The sequence below is a fragment of the Varanus komodoensis genome, unplaced genomic scaffold (genome assembly GCF_004798865.1).
Source record: "Varanus komodoensis strain SLA01 unplaced genomic scaffold, ASM479886v1 scaffold5, whole genome shotgun sequence".
NCBI classification, from domain to species: Eukaryota; Metazoa; Chordata; class Lepidosauria; order Squamata; family Varanidae; genus Varanus; species Varanus komodoensis.
Genome location: NW_025336087.1, coordinates 15,132,735 through 15,154,348, shown reverse-complemented (window position 1 = coordinate 15,154,348; position 21,614 = coordinate 15,132,735). Strand labels below are relative to the sequence as shown.

At 39.7% G+C, this 21,614-nt stretch overlaps 2 protein-coding genes across 3 annotated transcripts in view; both read right to left on the bottom strand.

Annotated features, from left to right (window-relative positions):
• CKMT2 (creatine kinase, mitochondrial 2) overlaps positions 1-10,537 on the bottom strand; it is a 37,133-nt gene extending 26,596 nt beyond the window's left edge. Inside the window, exon 1 of the mRNA XM_044446250.1 lies at positions 10,430-10,537. The gene's annotated coding sequence lies outside the window, so the exon portion shown is untranslated. The remainder of the gene's footprint in view (positions 1-10,429) is intronic.
• A 4,531-nt stretch (positions 10,538-15,068) lies between these two features.
• The window catches only part of RASGRF2 (Ras protein specific guanine nucleotide releasing factor 2), a 117,379-nt gene continuing 110,833 nt past the window's right edge, over positions 15,069-21,614 (bottom strand). For both annotated transcript variants that reach the window (XM_044446748.1, XM_044446749.1), the window contains exons 24-27: positions 20,802-20,881; positions 18,809-18,926; positions 17,833-17,901; positions 15,069-17,385 (exon numbers count right to left, since the gene is read on the bottom strand). In XM_044446748.1, coding sequence (XP_044302683.1) covers positions 17,293-17,385; positions 17,833-17,901; positions 18,809-18,926; positions 20,802-20,881 — 360 coding nt within the window. In that variant the 3' untranslated portion in view covers positions 15,069-17,292. The remainder of the gene's footprint in view (positions 17,386-17,832; positions 17,902-18,808; positions 18,927-20,801; positions 20,882-21,614) is intronic.

The following is a 21,614-nucleotide window of genomic DNA, read 5'->3' as shown; positions in this document are numbered from 1 at the left end:
CATGCACTGGATACATATTCATTGGATACTTGATACATGAACCAAGAATGGAGACCACTTGATAGTGCCTTAAAATGGCTACAGCAACTCCCCTGTAAGGAAAGGTTACAACAGCTCGGATCATTTAACTTGGAAAAGGTGAGACTGGTGAAGCTGATTGGTTAAAACTTCAGAAGGAAGAGCGCATAGCCTTCATAGAGCGCATAGCCTATGGAATTCATTTCCACAAGATGTAATGTTGACCACCAAGTTAGATGGCTTTAAAGTTAGACAGAAAATCTGTGGCTACTGATCCTGCCACCACCAGTATTAGAGGCAGTAAACCTGTGCATATTAGTTGCTGGCATACCTGTGCCAGCATTGGGCTTGTGGATTTTCTGTGGGCAGCTGGTTGGCCACTGTGTGAAGAAAATGCTGGACTAGACCCTTTTCCTACGTGGCTCTTTTATATTCTTTCTTACAGCAGGGTAACATGAATGCACTCTGAATCTTGTTGGTAGGATGCAGTAGATCTGTAATATCCTTTGAAAGGCTATCAGGCTCACTCCTTTTCATCTTGTTTTTCCTCATAATCATCTTAAAAGTAGGGAGGGGAAGAACACCCATCAAACACATGTACGTATCTTCAAAAATCCACAGAATCTGTTCTGTGCCAGAGGGTACACAGAAGAGCAAAGGTACCAAACTTCTAGCAGTCTCAGAGCTGAATATCATTTTGAGAAGATTTCTAGAGCCACTTTCTAGCAGTGAATGGAACTGCAGGCCAAAGGGGACAGGGCCAAAAAAATACTAATATATTTTTAGCTTAAAGCTGTTCCTGCCAAGAACTAAGCTGTGCATTGCAACCTTCCAGGACAGATAAAAGCTGCAGAAAAGCCAGGAAGTCACCATATAGTAGGTGGATATGAGAAAGTGGCATGGCCACTCTGGGATCCCTCAAGGGACAGAGTGGGACCCTCAGGAGGGCTAGGTTTGACCCTGATGGCAAGACAGCTTAAAGAAAGCAGGTTCATGGCTCAGTTTTCAGTGGCAAAGGTCTCACTGAAATCTGATGCCATCTGGCATGTTTGTCTATTTTTTGTTGGTTGGTGTGTGTTGGGGGAAATCTCAAATTTTTATTCAACTCAATAGGAATCATTCATGTGAGCTTAGATGGCCATGAGGGTCAAGAAGTATTTTATGCTGACCACCCAAGAGTATGAAATTGCTGGAATTATTTCTTTTCTGAATGATATGTAGGGCACTCTTATTTTCTGAAGGGATTGCCCCTTCTGGTGTACTTCTTAGATTGGTGATCTGTCAAAATTAAGAAAACAAAACAAGACAATGACCTGAGTTCTGCATAAACATAACCAATGTACTGCCTCCATTGAATTCAGGCTAATCCATCAAATAACAGGTAACATTAATGGTATGAGACAGTCTGCTGTGTTTTGCTAGCTCATGTCATTTCTGCTGGCAAGGAGGCATTGCAGGCACAGTTGTTTGCATATCCCATCCATTCCTTAAAGTAATGGGATGTGACACAATCATCATATACACTGTACTAGAAGTGATGGATTGCCTATTGTTTTTAGATCTTGAAGCCCTTTGATAGAGTGGGCTTGATAGAACAAAATGTTGCAGCACATTGTAAAGGCAAAAGCCATGACCTATGATATGAATTAGCAGTTTGGTTTGTGTCTCTGAAAGTTAGCATATATTGCCATGTTATTTGCAAAGGTCTCACCTGCTGACTTTATTGTATTTCTCTCAAGGTGTAATTTGTGTAGAAAATTTCAGTACGAAAAGTCAGAAATGCAGGAAGCTGCCTTATTCTATACCAAGCCATTAATTCATCTGGGCAGGAATAGGCATCAATGCCTCTCCAGGCCTTCAGGTAAGCGCCTGTCCTTGTGTCACCACAAGATGCCAGGCCTTGAAATGGGAGCTTTCCATTATTATGTAATAGGAAAAAATGGAATGCTAGCCATTTCTCTGAGAGTACTATTTTTTCAGCATGCAGAACATTTCACACACCACTTCTGCAGAAGAAATGATATGGCTAAATTTGGTAGATGATGCTCTTGGGTGTACTGCAAAATAACGTGAGGCTCATCTTTTATTCAGGTTATTACTTGAACACTATACAATCTAGTTTTGAATTGTATCCACAGCCATGGTCTTATTTAAGGCATTTATCTGCACATAGATCAAGTAAGCATGGCAAGTCTTTTCTAACATTGATAGATGCATTTCAGTTTCTTTTTCAAAGGCTTATTTCTCGTATCTTTAACCTTCCTGACATTATCAGATGGAACATCTCATCCTGGAACAAACTGAGTTAGCTTCCTTAACTTTCACCCTATGCCACTTTCAGCAATCTTGGCTCTTAACTACTGTCTAAATTTAGTGTATGTTCCTATATGTGAGGCATGCAAAATAGAAGGCAAAGAAAGATAGCAGCTGTTGCAAAGTACCGGAAGGTAAGCCTGACTGGAACATGGGAATGGGGGAGAAAAGGGGTTCTAAAACAATACAAGAGTAAAGATACAGGAATGGCTCTCAAGTTAATTTCACAAAAATATTTTCATCTAATTTGCAGAATGATTATTTCCTTTGAATGCAAACCAACACAAATACTTTTCAGAATGTGGGTTGGATCCTGCCCCCTGCAATCTCCTCTCATGTATTCTAATCACCTCCAGAGAGTCCTTCCATCCTTTCAAGTAAATTTAGAAGTGCATGGGCTGCAGCGAAGAGAAGAAGACAGTAGTTGTCTTCTGCCAGTGGCATCCTTTCCCGGAGAAAACAGGAATTCTGGATCTAGCCCATGGTGTACGTGTAGAATGCTGGGAGGGTGTCCACATGGTAGCAGTCTCCGTCCAGAACCTACTTTCATTCATTAACGTGCCTGAACTGAGACCCCCATACATTCATGGGGATTCTATTTGGATATTTTAATGAAGATATGTTAATCAGTGGAGCTTAAACCATAGAAAGAGGAATATGTTCCTCTATGCATATTCATTATATATGCATGTAATGTCTGGAAAGCCTATAGTGACAGCTTTGAGTAGCATCATGCAGGGAAGACCACTGAAAAGCAGAATAGTTTACTACTTTAGCAGTACATATCAGCTTCTTCCCTCTGAGATATGTTTTCTGTAGGGGTGAGGAACTTTGGATGAGGGATCTGCAGCCCATTTTCCACCTCCATATCCTGGCTTTTCTACATTGCAAGCCCGGGTTTCCCACAACCTAGCTTTCCTGCATGCCAAACCTGTTTTTCTCATCATGCTTTTCTGCAGCCAGAGCCTCGCTTTCCGACCTCTTGGCTTTTTGGCATTATGAACCTGTCTTCCCTGCATCCTAATATCCTAATTTTTCTACATCCCATGCTTGTTTTTCCTACATTCCAAACCTGGCTTTCCAGCATCCTGGCTTTTTCATCTGGAGCCTGGGTTTTTTCATTTAAGCCAAACACTCTTGTCCACCTTTCCCCTAAACTGTGCCCCCTAGCTTTGTCCAGCTGCAGCACCCATAATTTCCAGCTCTGCTACCATGCTCTGGTTCTACTGAACTGAGACGGCATAGACATTTACAAAATAATGTGCTCCATTTTTATGATGAAACTCAGGAAGATATATGGAGGCCATTGAGTTGACTAAATTATTGGCTTTTATTAAATTATAAACATCTTCTGACATGTAAAATCCTAGCAACAAATAAGAAGAACCTGACAGGTTGAGACTTGTTTGTTTGTTTGTTTGTTATAGCCAAACTAGGGTTTCAGGGAGAAGAAAAATAACAAAAAATATCACTACACTAAACTTAAGCCATCCATCAGCAAGAGCAGGTTTAGGGAGCTGGAGAAGAGCTGAAGTTTAAAACACCCAAAACAGTAATTTTTAAGTCATTGCTTGACAGAAGCAATGACTTTGCTCGAGAAGGCAAATTCAAAAGGTGCCACTGTACCCCTCAGGGCAAACTTCTGAAGTTTCATGAGTGATGTTGTTTCTGGAGAATCACTGTAAGGATTATAGATGCCGGCAAACCCTTGATCTAACTTCCTCCTGTATGGCCATAGCCATATCCATTGATGTAGGAAGGTGACCACCCAAACAAGATGGCAGGAAGTTGGCCATTTGCCAAACTGAGATCAGGACCCTGTGCCATGCCAGAGCTCAAGAGTAGGACAGAGGCAGCCCATCTGCAGCTGAGCGCCGGAGAACAATTTGTTTCCGTGCCAACTTGTTGCAACTGCCAGAACTTTGCAATGTAGCCAAAAGGCTCCACACCAGTGTTCTCACTTCTGAATGCTGTAGCTTTGCCAGTATCCTTGATGCACCAGTGCTAGGCAGAATGTGTTCTCTTTACTTTTACTGAGATACAGCCTGAAGCCCTAAAGCACAGGACAATGACATATCATAGTAGCACTAACCTCTGAAATACATAACAAAAAGACTGTATGCAGTCCAACTGTCATTGTGTTTTGTTGTTGTAGCTATGCAGCTCTGTTCAGCCACTACTAGCCTTGCAGTCTTTGGAAACCTCCTAATATGCCCTTTACACACAGCTTGGAAACACATTCATGGAATGCCTTGAAAGAGCTGACATACTGTGAATTGGACTCAGATATATTCATACTTGGACTAGACTGACTGAAATCAATGGGGCTGTTGCTCATGACTGTTAGTTATCTGTTGCACATGGGCTTTATTCACAAAGTAACAATGACTGAAGCAGATTTGAAAAGGACTCTGTGTGATCCTGTTTCTACTCCAGACTAGATGAAAATGGCTCAATGATGAGTCCAGCCATCGTCTGATGAGCTGAGTATTGTCTATGCTGAGAATGACTTTCCAGGGTTTCAGAGAGGACTCTTTCCTAGGCTTGCCTAGGGAGACCAGTGATTGAATCTTGGACTTTCTGCATGCAATGCGTGGACTCTAGCACTGAGTTACTCGTACAGCCATTCCCCAGTTCTGCATTGCTACTGAAGGTCACTTTTACTTGTAGTGACACATGCCAAAGAAGAAAGGAGAAAAGTGTTCACCTACAGCAGCTGAGACATACAAACTAACTAGAACAGCAACAGTTGCTAAGTTGTTATAACAGATTTTTAAAAGAACTCAATGCATATATTGCGCACCAAGTTTTATGGAATACCCATTCCAAAGAGGACTTTGTGTAGGAGTAATTAGCAGAAAGCACTAGTGACTAACCAAGGCACACCATTTTAATTTTGTACACAAATTTCAAAAGCTTCCCTTAGAGTTAATTTGTTGACACTGACCTTTCAAGCTGATGTAGACTGCCACAATAAAGGTACACTCTGAGCAAATTTAATTGCTTTTTCTAGAGCAACATTTCTCAACCTGGGCCTGATGCATGAACTTAACATAACCGATAGCAGCCAGCATAGAAGGTCACACGCTTGAAAGCTTTCACCTTTTGCTAGCCTCTCTTTAAGCAGATTTGTGCATCTGCCTCAATCCCAAGCTTCTGAAGCAGAGCTTTCTTGTTTATTCAATAAAAGGGAAAAAACAAATATTGTTCATCAGACTCCATTAGAGGTTTAATGGATTTGGAATTTGGAAACTAACTATAAGACTAGCACAAATTATTCTTAATTGCTACCAAGAAAAATGATTTTATCAGGTCCAGCATTCAAGGATGATCACCCCTAAGTCTTCTGTTGAGCGGTCCAGACCATGTTACTTGGTTTTATCTCTGCTATCTTTAGTTATGATGAAATATAAGAAGGCAACCACAGCACATGTCCTTCCTTCCCACTTAACCTTGAGTATATCCACAATCAGGTCTCTAATCCTTGCTTGGCCTCTTGTCCCACCCTCCTAAGGTCTCTTCCACCATGCTCCTTGCTATTCACTGAAACCTGAAATGGCAACGTGCTTCCTGTAAATAGCTATAGGCAAAGTGATCAGTCTCCTATAGCTAATACACTAAAGAATTGCTTAGAAAATTGCAGAGTGTGTGTACATTGCCCCAACTTGCATTCATTCCAGTTCATTCTCCTTAAGAATTGTTTAGAAAAATGCATCACTGCTTTCATTTGAAAAATAAGGCATTGCTTTGGGACAGAAAAATGTCTGGATTAAAACAATAGTAGCACAACAAATTAGTATCCAGAGGTGTCCCACAGATTATTCATTGAGTTATTCAGCCTGTCTATTCTTCTCCCACTTTTTAGATGACTGATTCCCAAAATGAGGGGGGAAAAGGCCTAGAAAAAACATTTTATGTTGGCTTAGGATCATCTGAATCAGGGAACAAATTAATTGAAGAACTTAAATTGCTTGAGTGGATAAGACTTTCATTTGCTGGCTTTTCCTCCTGTGAATTTTAAATAAATCCTGGAAATTATTTATAAATTTGCATCCATAGATATATATTAGTATGTGCAGATTTTACACAGATTTTTGTCCAAGGGGCTTGGGCATCAATGTACTCATGTGCACCCAACTACCAGGGCCCTTTCCATTTAGGAGGGAACATAGTCATAGTTATGCCAAACCCATTTGTTACAGGTGGGGCACATGCTAATTAAATGAACACCAGCCTCTGTCACGCATAAATGCAATTATAGGAGACAACGGAGAAAAAAATCAGAGATACTGAAAAAATGGGGAAAATAGACAACTCCTCTTAACCTCTCACCAAAAAAAAAATCACAGAGAAGAAGAAAGGGTCCACAAGTTTAGCACACTGACAGATATACCATATGACATATGACTGACATATATATCTCTTCTCCCCACACAACAGACTCCATTCCTTGATTTACAATTCCTGATAGGTTAGAGAGCGAAGCAGCAGCAACATTGCCAACCCCGATTAAAGAGAAGAAATACTGTGAGGATGTGCATTTCAAAGTCACTTGAATCATAGTGCCATCATGACTACAGGAAGAATGGAGTTTGCTTCTCTTGCCCTGATACTAAACATATTGACTTAGGAATAAAAAGTACCGTTTTATATCTAAAATATATATCCTTTAATCAAAAGGGCATACAGTTTAAGTAAAAAGTAAAACTGTAAAGTGAGCATCTGTGACAATGTATGTGCCCAGCCAACAGCTTCCTGACCCTCTCTCTATCTATATGATAGAAAGGATGCTGTGGCAAGCAGCACCAATCCCAGTAGGCTCTGGCTGGGCCTACCTGGCACTGTCCCGCCACCTGCTATTCATTTGGAGGTCTCATGGATACAGATGCCTGGACTTTGGCCCTGATGTCCAGTCCTAACTGCACCACCGATCAAAGTTGCATCTGAAAAGCTTTGGAAATAATGCTGTCTTTGCCTGGTACGAAAGTAAAAGCAATGAGGTGTATGCCAGGGAAATCCCTTGAGGAGCATTCCATAAGTGAAATTCTACCACCAAGAAAGTCTGCTTTCTCTGCTAGCCAGCACCTCAGATGGTGAGGATACTCAGAGGAGATGCCAAAGCCTTTAATGCATGGGCAGGTACAGGTTGAGGTAGCCAGTCATTCATGTTTAATTTGTCCTGTTAATTTTGGCTGCAGAGTTTGGACTTCTTTTTCTGGAAGAAGATTTAGGGGTTAGAAGATCTAGGAGTTAGATTTTTGAAGCTTTGTAAGCACAGCTGTGCAGGCATGAACTGGAAGTGTTTTCCTCTGATTTATACTTGTATCAATACTTCCCAGGGGAAGACACAGTTTGCAGCCTGTTTTGAAGACAAAATATATCTAGAGTATAGCACAAGTATCTTTTGCAAATGAAGCCAAGGTCCCTGAGGGATGACATCATACTATTTCAGTTTGACTGTCTTAATTGACACAAATGAGTAATTCATACTGGTTTTGCCTGAGAAACATGATGTGTGAGCATGGTTATAAGAAGAGAACTGAATTGTCCTTGACAGCTGTTGCCTTTGCAATAATGTCCATGAGAAACTGGGTGAGGAAGAGAAGGAATGTGCCCATTTCCTCTTCCATGCATATACTGCACACATGTGGGGAAGGGAGCAGGACTATACCCGCTATCTATGCTTTCCATAATGTAATAAACCTGTGACTATGCATGAATCCTTATACTTAAATGCTGAAAATGCAGCCACTGGGGTTTGTAGCCAGTGGGCAGGTGCATCAGGGGAGGTAGCTATTCGGCAGGGTCTGTTTCCTCACCAGGATTCAGTGTTTGCATAGAAGGGGACTTCTGTACAGGGTTAGGTAGACAGAAAGCAAGGTTTGTCTGTTTATGGGATGAACATCCTGAGAAGAAGCATCTTGGGTGCAGCTGCTCGGGAGAATTTGATGCAGGATTTACAAGAGTGTTGCTTGCTTCTGCAGTCTGTTTGCTTCCAGTAAGTGCTATTTGCATATCTATAATCATGCAGACATTGCAAAAGACACCATCAATGTTCAATGCTTCCTCTTTTCCTCTAAGAACTTTAACTCTGGTGCACTTCCTTTGGACTTCCCACTGAGTGAGAAGTATGTTGCACATAATAATTGTATACACTGGAAAATTCTATATTTTCTATATTTTCTCATACAAGAATATATCAAATCTCCAAGAACACATCCTCACCAGGAACACATCAAATCCCTCAGAAAGGTCAGTGTGGCTAAGTGCAGCAGTTTGAACAATAGGAAAGTCAATTTTAGCATCCCACTTCAGTCCACAGGTCACCAATGTCAGGTGACAGGTCCCATGCTCTGCTTTAGGCATCTGTAGTAGGTCTTGTAATCTGAGCCTCCCATATCATGTTATCTAGGACTGCAACATTTAGCTGTGTGGAAAGCAACATTTTCCTCATGCTGACAAAGCACCATTAACCCCCTGCCCACCCCAACCTCCCAAACAGCTGGGAGGGCTTGTAGGACAGATTATATCCTTTCCAGTTATCCTGAGCCCCGGTATCTCCCGCTCACAGTTTAAGAAGCACAAAACTCTTCTTATTTCTTTCACCAGGAGGTTCAAGGCTGATTTAGAGTTATCACTCTAAACTGTCCTGGAAAATATTGGCAATAACAACTGTCCCGGAAAATATTGGCAACATTTTCCAGGACAGTTGTTCTCTCAGATTGCATGCTCTCGTGGTGTCAGATTAAGCATGGTGAATTTCTAAACTGCATGTCAGATATTAAACTACTGAAGTTAGGGATACTTAAGGGAACCTTGCTTGAAAAAAATGGTTGGGTTAGGGAAATCAGAAATTCTTCTTTCAATATCTCCTTTTCCCCTTTTCTTCATTTCAAGCAGCGCAAGGCACAAACCTGGTTGGTTGGTTTTGTTACATTGAGAATGAATCTGAAGACATTCAGAAAAGCATCCATTTAGAAATAGATGTAGATTGAACACTGTCATGGTAAGAATAGAACTGTATCATGTGAGTCATGTGACCCTTGACTTTTTCAAGACATCTTAAGCTGTAGCTAAATGTTATGCATCCAGCAACATACCACAAAGACACAGTTCAAAGGACAAAAAGACAAATTTAAGTTAAAAAACCCCCAACAATATATTAAGAGACCTGCATGTTCAGTAGTGGTAGCTGAAATAAATTTTAAAAATTGTAAAGTATCTACCCAAGGACTTAATCTGTTCTCTTGTAAAGTAATAATAACTGTTTGTGTAGGGTTTTGTTTAAAAGCCATTCTGTCGATGTTAATCGAATCCTGAACTATTATATACTAATAGACAGTTTAACAAATTTACAAAACTAACGCAATTATTTGTGTTATGTTTTAAGTAATATCAGGCACCAGGCTGGGATAAAAGGGGCTTACTCCCAAGTAAACATACTTAGGATTGTGACCTTAGGATCACTCTGTGGAATTTCATGGTATGGAAGTGATTTGAACTATGGAACATTAAATAATGTTTCTATATGCCTATGTAAGGGGTGAAGCAGGTTTTGAGGTAGTTACTGTACTCTTTGTAAGCATGTGGTGTTTTCCAATTACACCAAAATAAAAAATGCTCATTTAGAAAAATTAGGCACCCATCAATGTTCTTCATGAAGATCTAAGGCTAGTTTGAAGAGATGCTAAGAAGCACAAGCATAATAAATTCTGGATACTGTACAAATCTCAGGATAAATTATTTTCCAGCAATAAAACAAACATCCTCAATATGCTTCTCCTGTTAATGTAAGACATTTATGGATGGTGTTGACCTTTCTAAACTGCAGGTTGTCTGTAGAAATGTTATTGGTATTTGCATGAGACAGGTTTTATTTCCATATGTTTAACACATTGGTTTCAGTATCACTCTCTGGAGCAGAAGCAGCGTCCTGACACAGGTCACTGACACAGCTTTCTGAGCACTTATGCAAATCAGTAAACTGTATATCCCAAAAGGCTGCATTCTATAATACTTTGAGTAGGCGTTTAATATCCCCCCCCCCATTTTAAATGTCTGTGCCAATGGTAAATCAACCGATAGAAGACCAACTGACCTTGAAACTGAAGCCAGACACGTCCTGCCTACGAGCCTTCCAGCCAAGGAGTGTAAAGTGAACAAGTAGCTTATGCTGTGACAAAATTACAGGTCACATGAGGAGCAAAATAAGAGTGGGTGGGGGGAGAAATATCTGTACCACTGACCAATCACATTTGCATCAGGTCTGCCCTTAAAGGCACAAAGGGTATGACCTGGTGAGGCACCGTGGTAGCACTCCTCTGAAGTACTGGCCTCAGGCACATTTTCTTTCATGCCTGAAGTGAGCAATCAAAAATGACACCCCTGTTCCTCAAGCAATTTGGACTGCAACGCACACACACCATATATATATATGAGAGAGAGAGTTACTTGCTTGTACCCCACAACTGTTTCAGAAGTTCCAGCTCTTCCATGAATTTATTCTCTTTAGGGGGAGAACCCTGAGGACTTGAGGCATTTCAGAGATATAAAGTTGATTCATGCTTATATTCTGGCTGAGCTTATGATACAGGTCCAAGTTTTAACTTTCCAGCACTACTAGAATATAGGATACTCTGAAAAAAGCAAATCAACGCTCTACCTCCTTGTCCAGTCCAGTTCCAACACGGACTGATTGCTAGTACAGATTTCACTGACTTCTGTTATTCTCACAAATCTCTGCATTGGCCCATTTCTAACCAGTTTGACTCAACCTATCCATCTAGATGTTTTACAAATTTACAGAGGTGGTGGACTCACGTGCACACACAAGTGTGTTACAGCAGCAGTCTCTAGTGCAGTGCTCACTGGCACCCTGGAACCCACAGGCAGGGCCAGTGACACCCATCAAGGGTTCCCCAGTAGGGCATTCACAGACACCCAGATAATTTTTTATTTATTTCTATTTCTAATATACGCACCCAAATTTGTTAATATCCACAGTAATGAATAAATATGGAATGCAAACAGTTTTCTAGCAATTTTATAAAGGTTCAGTAAAAATGTACCAAATACCCTTTTGCTTATATGCCACTGTTCAAATACTGCAAGTGTTATAAGGTCCTCAATCCATTGCATTATAGGAGGCGAACATTTATCCCTCAAGTTTTGCAATCTCAACTGTCAAAATTATGCACAGATACCACTTACACTGACCATTTGTCAATTTCCATGTGGTAGATAAATAATTTTAAAGAATGTAACAATTTTAAAGAAAGATCAAAATTAAAGATAGCACTAATTCAAAATGTATTGTAACCAGCAGACAGTTTTCTTTGCTCATGAATTTCTTTTGCCAAATTAGCTCTTTGTGCTGCATAAAAGCAAATGATAAAATTGTTATTTGTGAAGGATAGTAAGAATTTTCATAGTTGTAGTTGGTATTTGTGAAGGATAGTAGGATAGTGAAGGAGAGTAAGAATTTTCGTAGTTGTAGTTGTAAGTTGTAAGGATAGTTTTAAGCCAGTCCAAACAGCTTTTGAGAGAAAAGGCATTCACATGTAGAGTTGATAGAGAAGTCCACACACGGCAGTATTAAGGGGCCAATCCTGTAGTGTCTGGATATTTTAGGTCTGATTCACATAAGCTTTGGACCTGGCTGGGGGACAAAGACTAGCGGGAGAAGCTGGCTCAAGTACAAACCTTCAGTTACTTTCTGGACCACTTAGCAGCTTTTAATGTAATTGATCACTACACATTTGGAGTTGAATGCCTGTGGCACTGTGGCATATTTAAATTTATTAATTATACTGACATTCCACCTTTTTCTCATTTCAAGGAACTCAAGGTAGCTTACATATTCTCCCAATCTTATCCTCACAACAACCACCCTGCAAAGCAGCTTGGGCTGAGATTCTGTGACGGGCTCAAAGTCACCCAGTGAGCTCCATGCCTGATTGGGGACTAAGTCCCAGTCCTTCACGCTTGACTGCTGTACCACACTATGAGTGGTTTTCACTACATTTTTTACATCCACACATTTAATGTTTTTCTCCAGTGTGCTCAGCCTTGATTATTGTTCACTTCATTTTACATAATATTCTAAGGGTACAATTCACTGCCCTCCAATTCTGAACTTGGAGGCTTGTAGGCATCCAGTGCATGGAGTGAGATGCAGCAGTGGCCCTCCCCACTGCTGCCATACTTGACACTGTGTATTTTTCCCACATGGCCACTTTTGGCTGTCTAGATTTAGCATGGAGGAGGGAAGGAGCTTGGGAGGCAGCAGGAATTGTCTTAAGCCAGTGGCTCCAGCCTCTGTCCCTGACCCATCCCCTGGCATGCCCCTTTTCCTCAATGGGAAGAACTTTGCAGCCATGAACCCAAGCCATTTGCAGCTTTCAGCAGGTATTTTTTGCTTTTATTCCCCCTCCTCCTGCCCACCTGTGGAGATCAAGAGAAATAGTGTGACTATCAGCTTTCCTGATCTTTATTTCAGCAAGTACTTGTTGCCCATTTAAATTGCCACGATAGCATCGTACAGGAAGCGCCAGCATGTTTTATTTTTAATTGTGTGTCATTTTAGGATAGTGCAGGGTAGACACATGCTAGTCAATAGATGTTCGTGTTTTGTGTCTGTGCCATAGTAGAAATTTGTTTCCTATCATGATTTTCCATCATTGGATTAGGATTACAGTGAGTTCAAAGATTTTGAAATGATGAGATGAAACAATGACAGCAAGGACTGCACAGTAACAGGATTAACATATTTTAATTAAAGTTGTGAAATAAATAAGAGAACAACAGATAAATGCACCTTCTGCTGCACTTAGACACCAGCATGGGCAAAGGGCCCTCCAAAAGTACAAAGCTGGTAGTGTAAAATGTAATATAGGAAAATGAAGTGAAATAATAATCAACCATTGTATACCACAAATAACACCCAGGAAAGGATTCTTGAGCAGTATAGGTTTTTGTGGAGGAGGATAGCTGACTGTGGAACAGAAAGGAACAAAAAAGGAATAGAAAGGAGTAAAAAGGATATTTCATTAACATTAGTTTACCTTTCTTTATAGTGTGGTTGTTGCTATTTTTAATTGGATAGTATATAGTAAATTAACTGGTTGGTCCAAATAATCCATGCTTCTGTTTATCATGCATGAGGATGCAGTCAGCTTTATTTCTTGGACACTCATGTAAAGAACAGGCAGTTTTAGCAAAAATAATAAATAAGCACCTATAAATAACATCATTCATGTTAATATCTACCACATTCATTAAGCAGAAGTACTTAAGCATGCTTTAGTTTCTATTTTTTCAATGTACTGAGAATTTCCCAAAACTTCTTTGATTTTTCATGCATTTATTTATAGAAATAGGCCCTTTAGTAGGTAGAAAGGATGAAACTTACTACTTTCACAGCTAATTTACAAATGCTAGTATGTACAGTTAGACAAAAATGGAATGCATTGTTCAGCACTTGTCAGGGCTGGCAATATATATTTAAAGTGCAAAAAGACAAACAAATAGAAGCTAGGCAGATTTATTTTCCCTTGTCGGGATTTAGCAGCATAGGGCACAAACCTATGGCCTCCCAACATCATCTGAGGAAGCCATAGGATTATTCAGAGTCCTGCTTGAAGGTCCTGCACCCTTGGTGCTGGGCTTCTGAAGGACAAGCTCCCACCCCACACTCCTCATAGCCAACACAGAAAGAACAAGTCAGTTGCCCCTTCGAAGTTGCAATTCAGCCTCAGAGAGGAGGGAAGGGAGCATGTTAAGAAGCAGAGAGGGGAGGAGGCTGATGCTGATGCCTTATACTCTATCTCCTTCCCTCCCCCTCTACACAATTCTATCTAGACAGCTGGAAAAGTCTATCCAGAGGAAATGCAGGGTGCAAGACACAGGATTGCCTATGTGCAGTGAGAGTAGAGGGTGCTGAATTGCACCCTTGGTGACTGTAAGAAGGATCAGTTCAGTTAAACCTGGGTAGCAATCTTAAAAAAAGAAAAGAAAGCAAGCTTCCTTCCTGAGAGGACTTAAGGGAGGTAAATCTTGCTATTTAGCCCTATTTTGTCAACAGGCTGATAGTCTTTGGAAAAGTAAGGACACTTTTCCAGCCTGGTTGTTCAACAGCGTTAACATCTGCATTGTGTTCTAACAAACTGTTTGTGTTCCCTTTCAGAACTTCAGGAAAAGACTACTTTTCTTTAGGAAACCATTGGAATTGCCACACACACTCTCTCTCTCTCTCTCTTTCACCTAGGGCAGAAACCTAGGTCCCGCCTCCATGGTGCAGACTTGGAGGCTTACATGCATCCTATGCCTGGAAGAGGGGTGGTGGCAGCAATTTCTGCTGCAGCAATGCCTCACATCAGGTATTTTATCTAGGCAGCTGATTTCAGACATCTAGAAGTCCTGTTGTGACCTTGAGGTGGGGGTAGCTGGTGCATTTTTTTTCTGCACCAGCTACAGGGGACATTCGGCAAACCGTATGCCCTTATGTTCAAGCCTTTGAAGTTCCTGCCCTGAGATTGCAGGATTTCAGAGCTGGGACTCTGAATAATCCTATAGCTTCCCAAACCATGTCAGGAGGCTATAGGACTGTACCTTTAATCTGGAATCACACAGGAAAAAAAGTGAAAATATGTCAGCTAAGCACACAGAATTTTTGTTTCTATCCTGCTGATTTCAGTGACAAATATTTAAGTACATTCTTCTCATCAAATTTAAAGGTAAAGCTGCTTATCTTCACTGAGGATTGTGTCCCATATTTTTGTCACTTAGAAAGCCAGTATGTGAGTGGGAGTAGGTGTGAGGAAGAATTCTGCTGCCATTGCAGATTTTGTTAAAAATAAAAAGGCTAATAATATGTTTGCACTTCTCCAGCAAGTTGACAAATTATTTTATCCTCATTTTCAATAAATATTTCTAGTCTTCTTTACATCCATAATTTAAGTACAAATTAAATAGCAATTCCTACAAAATCATGTGTGCATGGAATTCCATGTAAGCAGGGATTTTCAAAGTCTTCCGTGATGACAAAATGCACCTCTTTCAAATATTTAAAATAAAAATTAGGGAGTTTCAGTGCATATCCATGTAAGGACAACTGCATGCCTAAAGATTACAGGATTAGAGACCTCAGGCTGATTCAGGTAATTCAGTTAAAGTTAAATCCAGTTATGTGAACTGGTCACAGACATGATATAGGTATGCAAAATAATTCATGCTGTGGAGAAAATGGGAAGGGATACGTTTTCTCCTTTCTCATAATACTAGAACCAGGAATTGCCTCATGAAGCTAACTGGTGAGATTCAGGACTGGTAAAAGGAAGTATTTCTTCTTTCCGCATATAGTTAACATCGATCACTATTAGTTCTGATGGCTGGATGCTGCCTCCATTATCAGAGGCAGTATGTTTATGTGACCAATTGCCCAGGAATTGGGCAGGAGGCTGCTGTTGTATTCACATTCTCTTTGTGGGTTTCCCAAGGACAGCTGTGTGAACAGAATGCTGGACTAGATGGACCTTGGTCTGATGCCACCAGGCTGCCCTTCTGTTCTTAGGTTAGTGTACTGTTAAATAAGGCTCAATGGTGCTTGAACACACATCACAGTACAAGGTGCAGTGGTCTTGATAGGTATTAGCTGTGCATGAGCATGATTTGTCTGACAGATTGACAACTTTAAATGTTCAGAACCAGTTCAAAAGAGCCTGAGAATCTAACAAGAATTTGAACTCACAGATGACAAATTCATACAATTACTCTGACTTATTCTGTATGGGCAGTCACAGGGTTGTGATGCTCACACTGCCTTCAGTGGAGGGGGACGCTCAGTGTGCACACTGGCATATTTGAATGGAACTGTCTTCCAAAGTTAATAGAGGATCAACTAATATGCTGTACACGGTACATATGCCACTTTCTATTGAGGCATATATTTTAACAAATATTATAGAGATAGCTCAAGTTTTGCCAAAGCAAAGTGTAAAATATCAAAATGATAAGTGCCCTATGTAGAAATGTTATTCATCTTTTGCCACAATAATCAAGTATCATACTTAGGGCACAATCCTATAAAGTTTGGACAAAAAAAAAGTTCACAACTTGCAGCATACTCCAATTAGCTATGTTGGCTGGGAAAAGCTGGAAGCTGAAGGCCTTTTTTCATTCTAAATATGCATCGGATTGCATCTTTTAAGTCCCACCTAAGATTGTCTGTCTGACAACCATGCAAGGCAGATTATTTATCTGCATGCTTGGTCACTTCACCATACTTATAGAAAAGGAAAAGCATATTTACAATATTAAGGTAGTCTTAAATACATCATATCTATGTCACCAGCTTTCTGACAATTTTAGAAAAAGGAGATATATAATTTATAATCAATTAAAATGAATGGTTTTAGATGACAAATGCAGTTCACTCCATGTTGTTAAATATTCTACTGTTGTCACTACTACAGATTAAAATATTTTTCTTAAAAGCCTATTGTTTATAATGGACACAATGCAATGCAAATAGGATCAAAATACATAGATGCTTGCATGCTCATTGTGTTGTATCCATGCAAGGACAGACAAAGCTTCCCTCTTTTCATTGGCATTTCCTCATGTATTGCAGTCTAGTGGACTATGGTAGTTAAACTTCCTTTTGCCCCTTATTGCCAGTTTCAGTAGGCTTATTACAGCCATCTCTTCATTAGCTCTCAGTCTATTTCCCATTAAATGTTATCTCTGCAAAGCAATAACTATTGAACCTGTGTCTCTGGTATTTTGCCTTTCACCTCCAACAGCTGGTTTTCCATTTCTGAAAAGGAAGGGCTGCGTGTCCCTTAATTGGAAAGGGAACTTGAATTCTCTGCATTCCCCCCCTTGCATTCAGTAGGGGCATGCCATGCATAATTTTTCCATTACACTAAAGATGTCTGGAGATTGAAGGGCAAGACTGACTTCTCAGGCAGGCAATCGGGGCTCAATTTTTAGGGATAGTTCATACAATGTATCTTCATCTATGATGAGGCTCTTGTCAAGTAAGTACTGAGTGACCTGGAAGAACAACAATAGACAATAATTGTTATATCACATTGGTTAGAATGTATACAGCCTTGATAGGAATTTCCATCTCTTTCTAGAAGAAACATTTCAACTGCTTTTCTCATACGTAAACTCACTGATGGATGGTGTTTGTGTCAGAAAGATGTAAGTGTGCTTCATCGGTGCAAATATGTGAAAATAAGTTGTCAGATGAGCCCTAGCCGTACTTGAAGATCCTGGAATTTGTGCTTTACCACTGAGATGCTGCCTGACCCCTCAACAGCAGTCAAAGAAACATTCCTTGTTTGCTTTTCAGGGAAAACAAATGATCTGGCTGGTATGCTGAGTTTAACTGTGATTCACAAACTTCTTTCTAATTATTGAAAAGTGAACGTGGCATTTACTATCACACCACAGAAATCTGATATTGGTGCAAAGGAAGAGATGAAAGTATTGTACCTTTTGTTGATGTTCTATGCGATAGGAAGTTTGTTGGAACTGACGTATCTCCCTGATAATGTGGGATATCTGTTGAAGAATAAATATGAATAAAGTTATCTTGTTTTATTTTATTCATAACAGCTTAGATCCCAATTTTCCTTCTGTGAATGGAACTGAGTTTACTTATTTGTTTATTACATTTCTGTACCACCCAGGAGTTTAAGCCTTTGCCTTTCTTGCCATCTTTTTGTTCTTTTGGAGCCTTCAAAAATTTGTTCCTGGGGGCTGAGGGACCCTGGGAATGGTACTGGATAAATTGGGAAGATGCCAACAGAGGGTAATGGCATTTTTGGAAATCACACTTATGTGAATTGGGGAGCAATTTAGGATTTAAGCCACATACTGCACCAGAAAAAAAATGAGGAATGCATTTATCTGACAACAAATACTTTTTTTGAAGGCCTAATCTGTCTGATTATCAATTTATACCCTTATTTAGGTCATGTTGCCATTTTCCCCTTTATACTGCTCCATGTGCTATTTTACTAGATCTCACAAAACACAACAGGAAAAAATGTAGTACATATTTCCCCAAACTAGATTCTTCTCAAATTCAGTCAGAGTCACTTCCAGGTAAGTGTGTCCAGGATTGCAGCCATTCTTGCTTCCTGGAAAATAAACATGTTCTTTCACAAGTGGCTAATGCTCTTTAAACAAATATGGTATTTGGGCAGGTCCATTAGCTACATACCATTATTTATAAAATAGCTGAGTTAACTGCTCATCTTCAGCTTTCTTTAGTACAAACAGAAAGTGTGCATATATATTAAGTGGAACACTGATATTCCAAAATCTGCCAGCAGGTGGTGATAGAACATTGACCCTGGATGCAGATACAAACAATTCATTCTAATTCTGCCAATAATAAACCTCCAAATGCTACAATACAAAGCTAATATGAAACCTGGGGGAAAACCCTGCAGAAAATAATTACCATGCGCATTTTGGAAAAGTTGACGAGGCCTTCTTCAGTAAAGTTTGGTGTTCCTTCTTCGATAAATGCCAGGTCTGTCAAGTACATCCCAAGATATGGCACAGAAGGAGGATTACAACTGCACAACAAGAAATGTCAGTTTTGACTATTTTGTGGATTAGGTAGGCTATTTTATTTTTTGCACTCCAGACTCCTGATAGTATGCAGCCTATTTAGCCTAATTAGTACTCTATGCATTTTTACTGGGAAGTAAGTACCACTGTATCAAATGAATTACTCTGTGATCTACTTGCATTGGTTACACAAAACAGTGCCTGAATGCTGATCTGTAATTACTTCCATGAGTTACACATTTGACATGCCATCTTAAATAACTTACTTTTTTATTTAATTAATTTATATCCCACCTTTCTTCCTAAAATGGCTTTCAGGGCTGTTAACAATGATAAAATTTAAATTAAAAATGAAATCTTAATTAAAGCAGATCCTTAAAAACAGATCCATAAAATTTAATTCAAAGCACAACTGCAAAAGGATACAAACAATCAAAACACCCTTTAGCAAAAGAGCAAAGGGCATGCCTGAATAAAAACATTATTGCCAACCACTAAACAGGAAATGGGCCTCACTCTCAGCAAAGAGTTCCAGAGCCTGGATCTGGCCACCAAGAAGGTCCTCTCTCATGCTCCCACCAGAAGCATCTCTGATAAATAATTTCAGAGAAGCAGTGAAGGCCTATGTGACTATACAAGAGAAGAAAATGCTCCTTTTATGTCTATCCAGAAAATGTAGCATAGACATTGGATCTGGTTATAACAGACCGTATTCTTTGTATTAGCAAGCATGATCTTCCATAGTGGCCCTCTGCTTGTGAAATTCCATCACAACCTTCTTAAGCTTTGAAAGTACCCTCATAGTGAACCCTTTTACTCTGGCCTATGTTTGAACTAGATTTTTTGGGTGTGGTGCTAGCTGGTTATAACTGTAAAATTTTAATATTATATTAATATTGTTTAGTTAAGCATCTTGGGTTTGCTCCCTTATGTTTTAAGGTTTAAATTTTGTACACTGCCTCAGGGTTTCCCATAAAATAAGAAATATTTTAAACAATGTAGTAATGACATTTAAGTATTTATTTAAAACCACCGAACTCAAAATGGTGTGGTGCATGTTCATTGTAACACCATATGATCACACAGCAAGTCAGCTGTGGACCCTCATCTTCATGGCAATATCCAGCTGTTTAATTCTGTTAGGATGCTGAGATAGTGGAAGCCAGGTTCCAAACTGTGCACAAGAGTACAATCCAGCTAAGTTACATTTGTGCAAGGAGTTATGTACAAGCAGATGTGCACTGTGCAACCTGTTTCCACAAGTTCTGTGCAACTTGTTGACCAACAGGTTGAGCAATCCAATGCCTCCTCTTATGCAAGTGGTTGCTTATACTACATGTTGCAAAAGCATAAGGCTTGTGCAGAGTTCCAGCAGCATTATTTGACTGTGTGGAATGATGCAGTTGGCTACAGTCCTGTGTATCTACGAAGCACATCAGCACTTACACAACTAGCCTACCATTGTTTTCCAATCCACTCATTTTAGTGCAAACTCCCATTAAAAGAACTGTCCCCAAACCTTCCACCATAGAATGATGATTCTGTAGATGCAACTCAGAACTCTTCTTGAGTATACAAATTTCACAGATAATTTGCAGTTTTTTTAAAGATGAAGACAGTCATACATTTACTGGAAAAGTTCATCAGTTTCAGCAGGAAGCATTATAAACAGAGTTATAGTTTAATATGTCTTGGAATTTCTACAGACACTTTAAAAATCTATGTGGGATAATGACTGTGGTGTACATTAAACAAAACATTGTGCCTAAGTTCCATGAATATGACAGTATTACAATGTTATTCCACTACAGAAGTTAATTGAAGATTTATCTTCAAAACTAACCAATATTCATAGCAAAAAGTATTAATTTGAGACATACTTTTTGAGCGTTTCTCTGAGATTTTTAAATCTTCCCTCAGATGATACAGTCTTCTGAAGTTTATCCATAAGAGCTTTAGTCTACAAAGAGCATACATTGCAGTCAATCCTTCTGATGAAATGGATTATAGTACAAATCAGACCCAGAAAATGCTTCTTAAATACCAGTTGGCTTCAAATAAATGTGTTATGCTACATGCAACAGTAAAACTAGAAAACTTTTGTTATACAAGGGCAAGATGTTAACCAAGGTCAAAGCATTTACCCATGCGAGACTTCTATCCAATTGCTAATTTGTTTAAATGTGTGCAGAAGATGCAAAACATCAGACAATCATATGATTGCTATCTTTGGTCTGTCCAGATGTGCCATTGTGTGCTAATACTCCATGCCAGTCCAAGACCATTTAAATGAAACCGAGGCTTCATGGATGAACACAGTATTTGTGGCTAGAATAATATTAAAGGTGGACCTGTTAGATTAAAGTGATGTTTCATCGTTCATGTTTAACCAACAGAAAAATCATAAATCATAAGCATCATGTCCCAGAAGTTCAAGATTTCAAGATTCCTATGCAATGTTAGGCTAAAGCTAGGCAAGTGGGAATATAACCTCTCTGCCTCTCCACCTTTCAACTTTGACAGCTCCTGGGAAGGGGAGGAAGTGGAGGGGGGAGGAAGGGCAGGAAGTGGAGGGGGGAGGAGGTGCAGGGTATCTCATATCATGGTTTTCCCAGTTACAATGTATGGCTGTGAAAGTTGGACCATAAGGAAGGCTGAGCACCAAAGAACTGAGGCCTTTGAATTGTGGTGCT